Source organism: Filicampus tigris, chromosome 20, assembly GCF_054856515.1.
Source record: "Filicampus tigris isolate MCC_2025a chromosome 20, RoL_Ftig_1.0, whole genome shotgun sequence".
NCBI lineage: Eukaryota > Metazoa > Chordata > Actinopteri > Syngnathiformes > Syngnathidae > Filicampus > Filicampus tigris.
This window is the reverse complement of record NC_141236.1, coordinates 4,288,217-4,302,108: the sequence shown is the minus strand read 5'-3', so window position 1 is coordinate 4,302,108 and position 13,892 is coordinate 4,288,217. Positions and strand designations below refer to the sequence as shown.

The following is a 13,892-nucleotide window of genomic DNA, read 5'->3' as shown; positions in this document are numbered from 1 at the left end:
TGCCTGAGCCACTCTTGGCAGCTAGAATGTCAGCTCACCATCAGTCTATCACCTGGCGCTGAAGGCTGGGAACACATTTTGAGTGGCAGCCAACTCAAATGTCCTCTCAAGGAGAAGAGAAGGGAGATTTTCCTCCACAATTTTTTAAGGGACATTTCTACAGCTGGCATGCACAGAGATAGAATTCACTCTGCATCTCCTTCAATCACATAGAACCATTTCTCTGTATAACCCTGAAAATGGTGAGGCAGGGGAAGATGGTAGAAGGACAAACTGATTTCAAGGTAGGCAAAAAAAAAGGCGTTTCCCCAGCCACCGCGCAGCACTGTATTACTGGGTGAATTGCTGAACGCGCCTTGAAAAATATGCGACACGCTTGATAATGTGGATGATAAAGAAAGTCATTATTCCACTCAATTCAACGATTATTCAACAGTGGGAAGCTGATAAGCGTTAAAAGACAAATGGAACAAAGCTGAGAGTGGTGCGCGGACCTGTTTTCAATGGTTGAAATTGGAAACATTTAAAAATGCAGGCCCAGGAGTTTTTTTAGAACCAGCACAATTCAGGCGTGTTGAAGCTTGAAACCAAATAGGATTAATTTAGCATGCTTCCCCGCAGAGCAAAAGTGCAAAACAACCAGAAATGAAATCTCTAAAGTAAGGTTTAGATCCGAAGTTTTGGCCACAAAGTATTGGAACCTAACTTAAAAAGGCAAGTCAAAATGGATGTCATTTATAAAAATAAAATGTGAAATGTTTTTGAGTTTTAGCATCAGGTAAGCGTCCTTACTCTACAATGCTACAAAGTTACTCAGTACCCCAAAAGTGTTGCTGCATTTCCATTATCCCATATGCAGAATTAAAAATCTAGTAAGGCATTTACGTGGTTGAAGGATCTGTGCACCTTGCAGCCAACCACAGGTACATTGCACGACTGACAGCTGCACAGTCAGCGGCTGTTCTAGGCAGAGGGCCAACAGCGGCCAGTGTCCCCGTAACACTCAGTCTGGACACCCAAAAGCTCCTGTCCCCTCTGAATGAAAATGACAAAGTACAATTTTGTAATTATTTAATTTGAGCTTCAGCACCGACACAAATGGCATCACCAGTGCATGTGGCTCAACATTCTAGACGGATCTACCATCATTTGGTTCAACGGACAGCAAAGCATTTTTCAAAAGGAGTTTGTTAATAACCCCTTGACGCCGATTTTTGCGAATTGGCATTACCTAGGAACCTTTTGAAAGCATTATTTTCTCTGGTTTCCTGTCAGAGGGGACATCCATATTTGGACTGCAACTTCATCGGTGAAAACCAGTCCCTCCCATTTCTTTTGGCTCTTTCTCTGTGGCACTCACGCCTTTCTTTTCAGCACCATCAAGCCAAGTCAAGTCAAATTTATTTATATAGCCTTTAATCACAGGAAAGTCTCAAAGGGCTTCACATATGCACCAGATGATATCCACGACATCCCCTGACCTTAACCCCCAGGAGGGCAAGGAAAAACTAAAAAAAAAAAAAAAAAACATCTGGGGAAAAATGAGAAACCTTGAGAAGGGACCACAGATGGGGGAATCCCCCTTCTAGGATGATCATGCTGCAATGGATGTCGAGTGGGCAACATTGAACGCATATTGTTATACTATACAGTGTTAGTTAAAAAGGCGCAAGTTAATCAAATGAAGTGCTGCAGGAAGATGATTTCGGTGAAGTGGGTCCCTGCCCAATTCATCATTGGTCTCCGTCGCAATGTCTGCCTCATTACTTGTCTTTATGGTGCAAAAAATGGGACGTAATGTCCCCCCTTTCGTGCTAAATTATATACAAAAACTGTACGGAGAGAGAAATTGAATTATTAGTAGGCCAGTGTTGCTTGGTTTTGTGTTGGGATGAGGTCCACTAACATTAGCTAAAAGTGGGTTGTATGTGCCCATCAGACAAAACGCTTGGCCCTAGCCAGCCCAACTCAGTGAAATTGGTTTGGAACCACCAGTGATCATAGTGTTTTTATTGTGCATCCAAAAATGGGCTTTAAAGCACAATTGTGAGCTGGTTCAAAGGCAAACTGGTCTTGATCTATAAATAATTTAATCTCTCTTGATACAACGAGTAATAAAGAAACAGTGAAGGTAATTGAGATGAATGACTGCTAAGATGTTTACCGTTACTGTTCCTCCCCATTCATCTTTCTCTACAGCTTGTCATTGTTTGTACACTCAACCCCGCAACTCTCTTGACCTCACCCACCTGCAAGTTGTTGTTGGCCAGAGAGGGCAGACCTTGCAGTGTGATTTAACGGTAAACCTTCCCGCTTTTCATCATTTCTTTGTTGGTGAGAAAGTGGATGCTGGAGAAGCCCAAGGATGACGGTGAAGCAAAGGTCAAAATAATTATAGACACGGGAAAAAGAGATGGGTAATCATTTTCGGCGATTCTTTGTTGTTTTGTAAGCGATATGCTGTGCGAACAAAACCATTTAAGTGATAAGCGCTGAGCAGTTAATTATTCGCCAGCCTCTAAAGACTGCCTCGTCCGTCCCCTTGCTGAATGGATATCGGGCTAATCATACGTCTATGAAAAAATTGGCTTCAGTCCGTCTCACTCATGGATAATGGCTGCCTCCGAATGTCAACAACTGAGATGAACAAAATGAAAAACTGACGAAAGGAAAGTGGTTGTACAGGGGCATACTCCGATAGACGGATGGTTATAAATCCTGAAATTATGTTCTTTTATCTACAACAAATTATCAAGCTGCTGTATCTCATTCTCCTGACCATAAATCTGGTCTGAGAGATGGAGAGACAATCATTGTTGCGTACGTTTATAATTACAAATGCAAAAGGACCTAACTGTTATAGTTATAGGTATGCAGTGTTCCCTCACTTTTCATGGGTGGTGGGCTACATTCCATGAGCCCCAGTGATTGGTGAATTTCCACGAAGGAGACGTTGACTTTTAAAAAAAAATTAGATCAAGCCATTATGAATCCCCACACGCGGTTCCCAACCTTCTAAACACATAACTTTTAAAATAAAAAATGAAGAATACCGGCGCTGTAAATCCTTGTGGTGGAAATGTAAGCTAGTTGCATACCAGAGATGGGCACTTTACCGTATTTTGCCGGTTTGTCCTCTGTCCGCTACCTGGGCACCCTTCAGTCATCGTCTCTCCGTCCTTATTCATAAAAATAATCGTCCTCCGACCCCGTCTGTCCTCGTACTTTTAAAAGCGCTTCCATTCTTAAATATTGTATTGTGTATATACAGTAAAGGCCAAAAGTGTTACTCGCTACCGAGTCTTCATATATCCAACGCAATATTTTGGGTTAATAAAATGGACGTTGGAATTAGAACTGGCTGGAAATCGCTATGTTCATGACTGAAGTGTTTTGTTTCTCACGGGAATTTGATTTAATCCGAGGATGATCGATGCTAGCCTATAGCTAGCCGACCCCCGTCGTAAAAAACGGAGAGGCATTTAAATATAGACTGACTAACTGTTTTAATTCCTCCAGCTGTACCGTAAATCCCCTCAAATTAAAGGTGAACATCTGCAATTACAGTAAAGCACATCAATGTGCAATTTAGGCTTGTATAGAACACAAAACTGAAGTATTTCCCGGGAACGTGATTTATTCTGTCGTATGAACGGCAACAGATGGATACACAGGTTGGTTGTACGTTTTTCCAACAAAGTGAAGAAATGCTTTTTGTTATGCCTGCCATTATATGCCACTGGCATCGATAGAAATACAAGAATTGAAATAATAATAATAGTAATTAAAAATAAAGCTGTGAATACACACTTTCGCGTTTAACGACAGAAAAAAAAAAAAAAAAAATTAAGTCAACGCATACCGTGAGCACAAAACCAACCGAGAATCCACCCGAACCGAACGCACTCACACGCACACACAACAGTCACACCCTCTAAATTCAAAGTCCAGTTCCTGTAGTGAAAAGCGAAGAGGTAAAGCGAGGCTGCTTTCTGATCTGCACTGAAGCCATTTCAAGCCATCAGCTCAGGCCTGGAGCCTTCTGTACGGCTCTCCACTGACAGTTGGAAAACACAGCCACTTACTGTATGTGGGCGGAGGCATCTTGTCAGGGGGAAAATGCAATATGCATTAGACACAATCCAATCTGTCTCCAGCGGTTTAGTGTGTCTGTGTGTGTTCCATTCTCCCCCTTGTATTGAATTCTGGTTGTGTAACTGCTTGTTATACAAAGATGCATCAAAAAGACCTAGAGGGGAGCCTTTCGGTGGGACAGCTTGGCGCGGGGCTGGCACGCAGACAGACAAAGCACACTTCATTACAGGCCTGTTTACCTGATTAATTGAGCTACTTTATCAGCTTCACAACACAGTCGGTAACACCCGGAGTCCTAAAAGCTCGCACACAAGTGGGCCCTCAGACAGTCTACAAAAAGAAAGCTAAACTTGCACAAAGGATGACAGACCGGTCTGCTGAATCAAGCCTGGGCATCTGACACGACAATCTCCTTGTTGAAGTCAATGGATGACATCAAATGTAACTCCCTGTAGCCTCGGATTAATGTCACCACTTACAAGTTAAACTCAAGCACAATGTGAATATTCTCCTTTACTCAAGATGTCCTGATGGGGAATAACATTTGGGTAACCTTTCCATGTAATATTCAAAATGAGTTAAGCCTGCAGTAGTCTTCCAAAGACAAGAGAAAGGGCAAAGCACTACCTTTGAAACATTATGATCATGGGAAATTATCTCCTTTTCCCTCTTTCGAAACTTTCACTCCTGGCCATTTCAAAGTGCTTTTTAACGTAATAAAAAAGGTAGCAGATTCAACCCAATTAGAGTACTCCGTGGAGATATTACAATATTAACCCCAGTTCCATAAAGGTGACAAGAACAGTTGCAATAAAGTAACATTTTCAATTCCACTAGAGCAACATTGCTCTGGAGGCAATCGCATTGAAGTGTATTATTGTGCCCCGAAACCATGAAGCTACAGTCATATACTGTACTGCTTTATTTTCAGCTAGCGGCTTCTTTTGCGATTTTCAATGATTGCCTGTTGGGGCTGCTGACAGGCAACAGCCTATTTGAATCCATGTCAGTGGACGAGTGGTTTTGCCACGGCTGTGTTCTCAGTCACTACGCCGATGAGAGGGTCTGTCAGGGTCAGATCTTCGGTACCACCCACCTGCATGGGGCAGCTAAAAACACATCACGGATAAGCTTATCTGTCAATGTTGTCTGATGAGAACCATTTACAGTATTATTTTCAAAACAAAGTAAAAGCTCCTGTTTTGCCCATTTTTTTAATCTTTGTTCATAGTGGATGCCATTGTCAATTTATTTTGCATAAAATATTTCATATGGATAAACTCAATGTGCTTCCGGATAAAAAAACACAATGGCCATTCATGAAATTACATTAATGATGGGCAGTGAGTAGCATATAGGACACTTCTTGCAGTAAATGGATTATAAAAGATATGTTGTTGAGTGCTTTTAGCACATTTCCCTCACAGTCCTGAGGTTTCGAGTGATTAACATCATTTTTGTCGCCGGCCACATCATAATTCTGATTTCACTCGGAGGGCCGTTATGACCGTGTAAATGTATGATCGCCTTATCCACAACAAATTGATGGATAGCTAGTTTTGAAATCAGAAGCCAGTTAATAGTTTATTCAACTATTTTCCAATGTATTTTTAAGGCAGGATTGGTAACAAATGCTTGAAATATCTTATTTTTTGTTAACAGTAAAGACAATTTGAAAGAAACGTCAAGTTTCCACCTTAGCGGGCCACATAAAATGATGTCGCGGGCTGGATCTGGCCCCCGGGCCTTGAGTTTGACACCTGTGCTCTAAATTGTCAACGGATGTGAATGTGAGTGTCAACAGTTGTTTGTCCATATTTGGCACTTGGCTGGTGAGCAGGTGGTTGTGCACCCCACCTCTTGCCCAAAGTGAGTTGGAATAGGTCATCCCCAACCCTATTGAGGATAAGCACTTAAGAAAATAAGTTGATGCTAATAGTCCATGCAGGACAACACTGATAAAGTAATGATGTTAAAAAGTCAACATTTTCATAGACTCACAAGCGATATTTTTTTTAACGTAAATGTGCTGAGATAACGCATACTTCCACACTGTGCTCTTTTAAGAAAGAAAGTCTAAATGGATCTTACACATCTCTTTATCAGTACTTTATCTGGTTTATTTGCTTCCATTTTTCAGCAGACAATTTTGTCGCGACATAAACATCACCGCAGCGCGCTGAGTGTTTATAACTATTACGCAAAAACAATGGCTCGCTTGCCTGCCTACATCTGTTCTTGTGTCACCACAGCACACCTCCGATCACTGCTGCTGTCTGGTCTCATGGGGTGGGTTAAAGCAGACAAGGCATGCCAAGCAGAGATGTGAGCGTGCGTGTGTGCGTACGCATATGTCTGTGCGGGAGCGTGACTGGCAGAGAGAGAATGTAAAGCAACATTGGAGTGAAGATATTTAGGAATTTTTTTTACAAGCACAGAAAACAGGTGGAGGTGAAAAAAGTGAAAGACTAAGAACTCAAGGGAAAACAGATTCCAGCAGCAGGTATGACAGGTGCAGTTGTCCGTTGAATAGAATCTGCTTAAAAAAAAAAAAAAAAAAAAAAAAATCTAAAATATCTGCTACATTTTATTCACTAGAGTACACAGGAACTCCCGGTAGTGCTGTTCGAAATGCACTAAAGGTGTATCCCAATATAGGGAATTTTATACATTAATAATATAAACTACAGTACATCCCAATAAAGGAAAATCCTTTAAAATTACATGAAATTAGTGGTACTTTCATCGTTTATCCATTGATTTACAAAACACATTTTATATAGAAATATAAATATTAAATCACGCAGCCCTAGCTGCCAGTATGAGAGGAGAAATCACTCTGAGCGGCGTGCTTTTATCCAATTCAACTAGTCAATCAATCTAGAGCATTTCTGCTATGTGAAGGTGAAACATGTTATTGCAGCAGAATGATTTGAAGCAGCTTCTAAGCAGTTTATTTTGGGAAAATCACCAGCCGTAAATGGAAATGGTTTTCAACCTCAAGGTGAGCTCTGATTAGATGACGGAGGGCAAAGGCAGAAAATATTTGCAATAAGAGGCCATTAAATTGTACTTTAAGGTAATACAAAGGTTGAAGCGGTTCAGATATGCCTGTTTGAGCGAGGTTCATTGTGTGGAGCAGCGGTCTTACAAGCCCACAGAATCATTAACAAACTTACAAGGCCTGATTTAGAATTGTTAGAGCAGTAGCACAGCGCTGCAATCGATCCAAGGGATGTTTTCTGTGTATTTTGATGCAGGCTAAATTAGAATGCATTAGAATGCATAAAATGTGTGAATTAACCAGCCGACTTTGAAGATATGTGAACTACTGGTATTGCTTAGATAAATGAAAGGTAAGCTGTAACTGCATGTGAGCTCTAATGCAAAAGTGTGAATCCAATCTTCTCTCAGAATAGAATAATTGTATAACCAGATAATTGATATTTTTACTTAACACATTTCGCTTTATAACGAAAAAGCAAATGAAAATGTTCTCTCCTTCCAATGTATTTCAGTGGGATTCACTTAACGTGTTGTGTATGTGTGTGTGTGTGTGGGGAGGGGGGGAGTGGCTAATGGCAAGAAGAAATTAGCTTGCTAAGGCTAATTACTTTATTGACAAATCCATGCAAGAAAAAAAGGGCTGGACATAAAAAGGAAAATGAGAACAAAACAAAGCATTTCAAACAAAGACAAGCTCCCAGTTAAATTTCATGAAAAATGCTTGATACGCTATCTGAGATTCTGCACTGATTTCTATCACGCCACCTTCCCCGTGTATAGTCATAACAAGCTCATTTCTCAGAGGTGCTGTATAATATGGTGCAGATCAATTGCAAACGCTGTGTGAATACATCTCTGTGGTTGTTTCAACGTGGCCCTGGGGAGACCTCAGGATGCCTCAAAAAACATGGAGGTATAGCAGGATATTACAGCCTAACTAATAAATTCCTGTCCGTTCAAAAATTTGGCACATTCAATAGAAAAACTCCTTAAAGTAGAAGTCAACCCAAAGATATTTTTTATAAGAATATGTTCGATCCATTCCAAATTGAAACAAGGCATTCTGATAAATATTGCATTTGTGGAAAAATAGTTTTGATGTCATTGTGATGTCATTTTAAGTCGTCAGAAGTGACAAAATGGCCGCTCCCTGAGACGGCTAAAAAGGGGTGGAGTTTGCTGCTTAACTCATATTCCACAAACGCAATATTAATCAGAATGCCGTGTTTTAACTAGTGGGCTTGTTGGGAACATATTCTTGAAAGAAATGTGTTTGGGTTGATTTCCCCCCTTTAAACATGACTTGTCAAGTAGTGTTAGGAAGTTATTATTAGACATGATTATTATTGATTGAATTAGGCTGGATGGTTCGTTGTCATATTTATGAGTGAAATACAATGACATCTACCACACATGTCCACGGAGTGCAGATCTGTCTGCCAGTGCTCCGATCAAATTCCCCCTCACATTTGAATACCTGCGCCAAAAATGAATTCAGCTCCAGCAGGTATATAGTTCAGTCGACTTTCAGCTACCAAATTGTGAGGTGCACTGGGCGCATATCAAAGGAAACGCCCTGGGTACGCCAGAACGCCCAACATGGCACAGAGCGCGGTCTGCCACAATCTCAAACAGGCATAAAAAGGCTTCAAAAGGCTCGAAAATCAAAATGCACCAGTTCTCATGCTTGAGCGCAGCTGCGCCGTCTATGAGCATAGAGACCTCTATGTTGACATAGTTTTGTAGTCAACTTAACTGAGTTAATTTATTCCCCCGCCCCTCAGCCCTTTAGGGAAAATACCAACCAGCAAATCGGGGGATGGTAATATTCAGAAAAAAAATGGTTTTGAAGGGTAATTTGGAGAGTGCGTAATATACACGAGTGCATGTTATTCTCGAGAAATTATGGTAGATATCAATTGAACATTCTGACATTTGCAGAATGCTTTTTATGCGTTTGAAATGTGGGGTTTACAGGTGGACAACAATATTTCCAGCAAAAAAAAAAAAAAAAAAAAAAAAAATGCTATTTCAATGCGTTTTTTTTTACCCCTTTCTAGTTTTAATAACAGCAGGGCACTGACACACCACTTACTCCTCGCTGCTATGGATAGGAGGAAGCGGCAAAACCAAACGTTTTAATTTATTGTTCGGTCTCTTTCTTCACCCCTCACATACTTTGGCCAGTCATGGATAAAATACTGTTGCTGACACAGGCAGCTGAAGTGAGGTAATGCTACAGGGAGACTGGCCTGCAGTCTGAGCAGTTCAGCAAAAAAGAGACACCTCTTCTAATGAGCCACTGTGCTTCTGCACATGTGAATTAAATAAGGAGTGACGACCGGGAAGTCCTTTGGAGGAATTACTGAAACCCCAAGAAGTGAAAGAAAACACATAGTGACTACTGGCTTAGTCCGAACCATTAAAAAAATATATATATAAATAAATAAAAAGCTGTTGAATTAGATGTCAGTTATTTCCACAAATAACTCAACATTACTTTGTGAATGTTATTATTTATTTATTTATATATCTACACTTAGGGCATGACTTACTAGTTTCTGAATAAGGTTTGACTTGTGTCAATCACAAGAAGGAATCATGCTATATCAGATAAGTGATTCTCAAAGTGGGACATGAGTGCCACAAGTTGTACCTGAAAGAATCACTGAGTTATATGCAAAGAAAAAAATATTTCATACAAGAAATACAATCAAACATATTAGAATGATTTTTTTGCCCCAATTTTCTTCTCATTGCATGTTTCCTTACAAGGTGTTACTTTTACAGTCCTTCATAATAGACATAGAACCTGACTTCTATGTAATGTTTTTTTTAGTTAGGTACAGTTACAAACCAATTTTTTTCCCTCTTTTCTCGCTTTTCTCTCCGTCTGTTCAACCGCAATTTCCAAGAAATATCCATCATAATATAAATAGCCCAAGTGGGGGTATATCAACCAACCTGTTGATTAAAACAAAATAAATAAAAAAAAAAAAACTCATTATCTTAGAGTTTCACACTTATTTGGATTTCTCGAATAATTATTTTAAGAGATATTTTTGGTTTACTTTGATGGCTTTCTTTTTTGTTCATACCATCTGTGAGAAGTATGATAGTACTGGTACCATGTACATATTTTAGAACACTATCTTACATATGACTCTGCAAAGTATTTATCATAATGCTCAACACACAATGAAGCTACAGTATGTGCTGCAACCCAAGGGTCATCACCGTAGGGCAGCAACCTTTGTGTGGGAGGAAGAAAATAGATGGGGAAAAGCAGTAAAGACGACTGGAAACTGACAATGTGATCTTGAGGGACATGTGACTCAATGTTTTCTTCCTGTGGGCGGAAGGTCAATGAGGAGCTCAGACTTACTTTTAAGAATTCTTATGAAGTTTTTTCTGCTTTAGAACCAGTCCTGAAGATCTGGCATCAAGGTGCCTTTGCCTTTTGCGCCGAACCCAACAAAGTGGGATATTGCACCACTTCCGCACAAATACATAGCTCCCCGCATTGAGATAATTACATGTGCTAATAGGATTCTTGTGTTGGGACTCCTTTTACTATGATCGCTGTCTGCTTCCAAATCATCTTTGACAGCTTTCATTGGATGTTTACTAGCAAATCGTTAACATTTCTACAGGGCAGTAAGGCAAATGTCTGTTGCGAAGCTTTACATCCTTATACATCAGTATTGCGGCATTCCTGAGACAAATGTGGCATTCAGGCAGCAGAAAATTGCCAGGATGACTTTGGCCCCAAACTCATTCCATGTCAGTAATATTTATAGCTATTTACAGAACAGAAAACAGCAAAAAAGGCTGCAGAACTCCCTGCTTTTGGAGGCAGCGTAAATTCCAAACTGCTGCTCGCTTGTGTGCAGACAGACTGAGATAGGTTTAATTTGACTACATGTCGATAATCTCTAAAATCCATCTTAGTTTCTTCATAAATTTTCAAAGCAACCGCATTCTGCAATATACATTCCATTTTCTTTAGAAAATAAACACATGATTCTAAACAACAGAGGTGGGCATTTTACTGAAGTTTGCCAGTCCAACATTCCTCATCTGTCAGCAGCCTAGATACCCGTCCGTCATCAGTGAATCCGTCTTTCTTTCAATCCGGACCAAACTGTAATCGTCTGTACGTCAGACTGTCATGTTATTTTAACCGTGCTTCCGTCAGTAAACATCAAAGGTCCGCCAGTCCGTCTATTGTCAATACGGGAAAAAAAGGGGTCCAACAAATGAAAAATCAATCCATCCATCCATAATCTGAACCAATTTGATTAAAATGGTAAGGTTTTGCTTACCTTAACCAGAATCCTGTGTCACAATGCTGATAAAGGAACAATCTTGGTGGATTAAAACGCTTCTAGTCCTTGCAAACCAAAATAAAGTATAAATTCCAATAAATGTTGTTTTCTTCAAATGTATCATCTTCTTTTTCTACATCATCTGTCTTATAGCGGTTGGCAAACAACTGTTGTGCATTACTGCTACCTTGTGAAATGGAGTGTGGTCTTGAAAAAATACAGTTTCACAACCTCCTAATCCCACTCTAAAAATAAAAATAGAACTCACAAGAACTTCTCTGTAAAACTCTCTCTGTATTTAAAGATACTGGTACTATATTAATTCTTCGATAAGCGGTTTAGATAATAGAGGGTCAGCCTGAGAAACTAATGACTAATTTGGTGCATACCGCCACCTGCTGTACATATAGAGTCAATGCAGTCCTGGTCGCGTTTCCATCTCCCTTCGGCAAAGCGGGCGTCCGTCAATAATGGAATGTCAGGTCCGTTCGGACTTGAGCAAGTTAATGATGATTACTCAGACAGACGAAGATCCACTTCCGTCTGCTTAGTCTCTCTATTTTTTAAAGTAATTCGTCTATCCTCTAACGTCAGCAAAACGGGCGTCCGTCGGTCAGACGGAATGCTCACCTCAGATAAACAACACTACACATTGTAACCACAATTCATAAACAAGTCAAATCTTTAGAAGATACCAGTAAAGACAAAAGCGATTTGAACAACAGTCTCAGATAACACACTAGAAAAATACGCACTTTCGAATAAAAAGTTAAAGCATCCAAGCTCAAGTTCACTTCAGACCAATTCTCGGACAAAACTAAATAAAGCTTTCCATAGCCACCTGGTAGAAATGAAAAATCTGAGTAACTCTTTTTGAAAAGGTTTCATAGATAACAGAATCCCAGAAGTCCAGTTTTGTCAGAATACATTTTACTGCAGCTATCTCTAAAATAGCGTAATGGTTTCCAACTATGTAACTGTCACAAAAAACATGCTTTGTCAAATACGTTTATGTATTACAGCACAAAGAAGGATCCGGCACTTGATTGAGAATCATTATACACACACACACACACACACACTCTCAGAAACAGAAAAAGAGACTTACCTCTTTCACAGGTGCTGTCCCAGAAGCCTGTTCCTGTGCAGTCACAAATGAAGCGGTTCCACCCCTCCTTACACAGCCCGCTGTTCTTGCAAGGGTTGCTGTCACACTGTTTCCCCATCACCTTACTGCAGGAAGACTTGATACCAGTCGCGTTCTGGGAAACAGCGATCTGTCTGATATCTTTGCTGCGTCCATCAATGAAAAGATCCCGGATGCAGCCCACGTAGCCGTAGTTTAGCATGGCGGTCCAGAGCTCAGTGGGGAGTACCAAACCTGCACGGTTATCAGGAAAACCACCTAGATAAAGATCCCCCTCCAGGTCTAAGATCTCATTCTCTCCACTGGCTGTGAAAGGTGTCCGGCGGCCGTTTACAGAGATGATGCCTAGAGGAAGACAAATCCATCATTAAAGACTATTCCACAAGGATGATTAAATTTCATTAAAAGTTGATCTAGTATATAAAATAAGATGGTGTGCTGAGTGGACTTGTTTCTCTAACCCTAACAAAAGAAACCAAAAACAAAAAAACAGACGTGTACATGTTTTATCCTTATTAAAAATGGCATTTTTGTCAAACATTTGTGTAGGAAGTGTGCAGTCCTCTGTGGACCCCAGTATCGTTGATGAAAATTTGTGACCCCTGCATCGTTTAAATTGCCCATCCCTGGCTTGGATAGTAAAATAATGTCAGCCAACTCCCACCATAACCGATAAGCTAAGATGTCAACTATTCCGGGTCGTTAAGTGAAAGAGTCTGAGTTATATTTCTGCTTTTTCTGCATTTGAGTCTATAAGGCAGGTCAGCAATGTAAATGAGAAACTGTTGTCAATTGCCTTAGCTGGTTTAACAAAGAATAAATAAACCATTATGTAAACAAACAAAATAATATTCAAAGCATATGACTGATGGAGGTATATTACTGATGTAATTTGGGCAGTTAAAATGGCTGTTAAACTCATGACATATGTCACTGTGTTTGTAGAATGTAAACACATCATGACAATGTGAACATTGTAAGGTTTAAACTAGCTATAAATTATTGAAAACAAAGCAGCGCATAAATGTCGTAAAATCAAATTAGTCATGTATGCCTGCCACATCAGACACAATTGGCACCTATCTAAAGATATTCAATACAAGAGCTGAAAATCAGTGGAAGAATGTTTGGAATGTGCGCCAGGGTAAACAGTCTTTTAAAAATTTTATCGGGATGCACTTTCAGATTTTTTTCAACGGGGCATGAACAGTTCACCATGCATATACCTCCACAAGTACAGTATAGACAAGAACTCCACAGATCACACCTTCTACAAACACAGACTTCAATTATCTGGCAACTGTGAAAATCATTCA

The 13,892-nt window shown here is 40.0% G+C and overlaps 1 protein-coding gene across 11 annotated transcripts in view; it reads right to left on the bottom strand.

Moving 5' to 3' along the window:
* The window catches only part of nrxn3b (neurexin 3b), a 221,780-nt gene that overhangs the window by 135,717 nt on the left and 72,171 nt on the right, over nt 1-13,892 (bottom strand). For all 11 annotated transcript variants that reach the window (XR_015084051.1, XR_015084052.1, XM_086019782.1 and 8 more), the window contains one exon: nt 12,538-12,921. Coding sequence is in view for 9 of the 11 variants with exons in the window: in XM_086019782.1 (XP_085875908.1) it covers nt 12,538-12,921 (384 nt within the window). In the remaining 2 variants the exon portion in view is untranslated. The remainder of the gene's footprint in view (nt 1-12,537; nt 12,922-13,892) is intronic.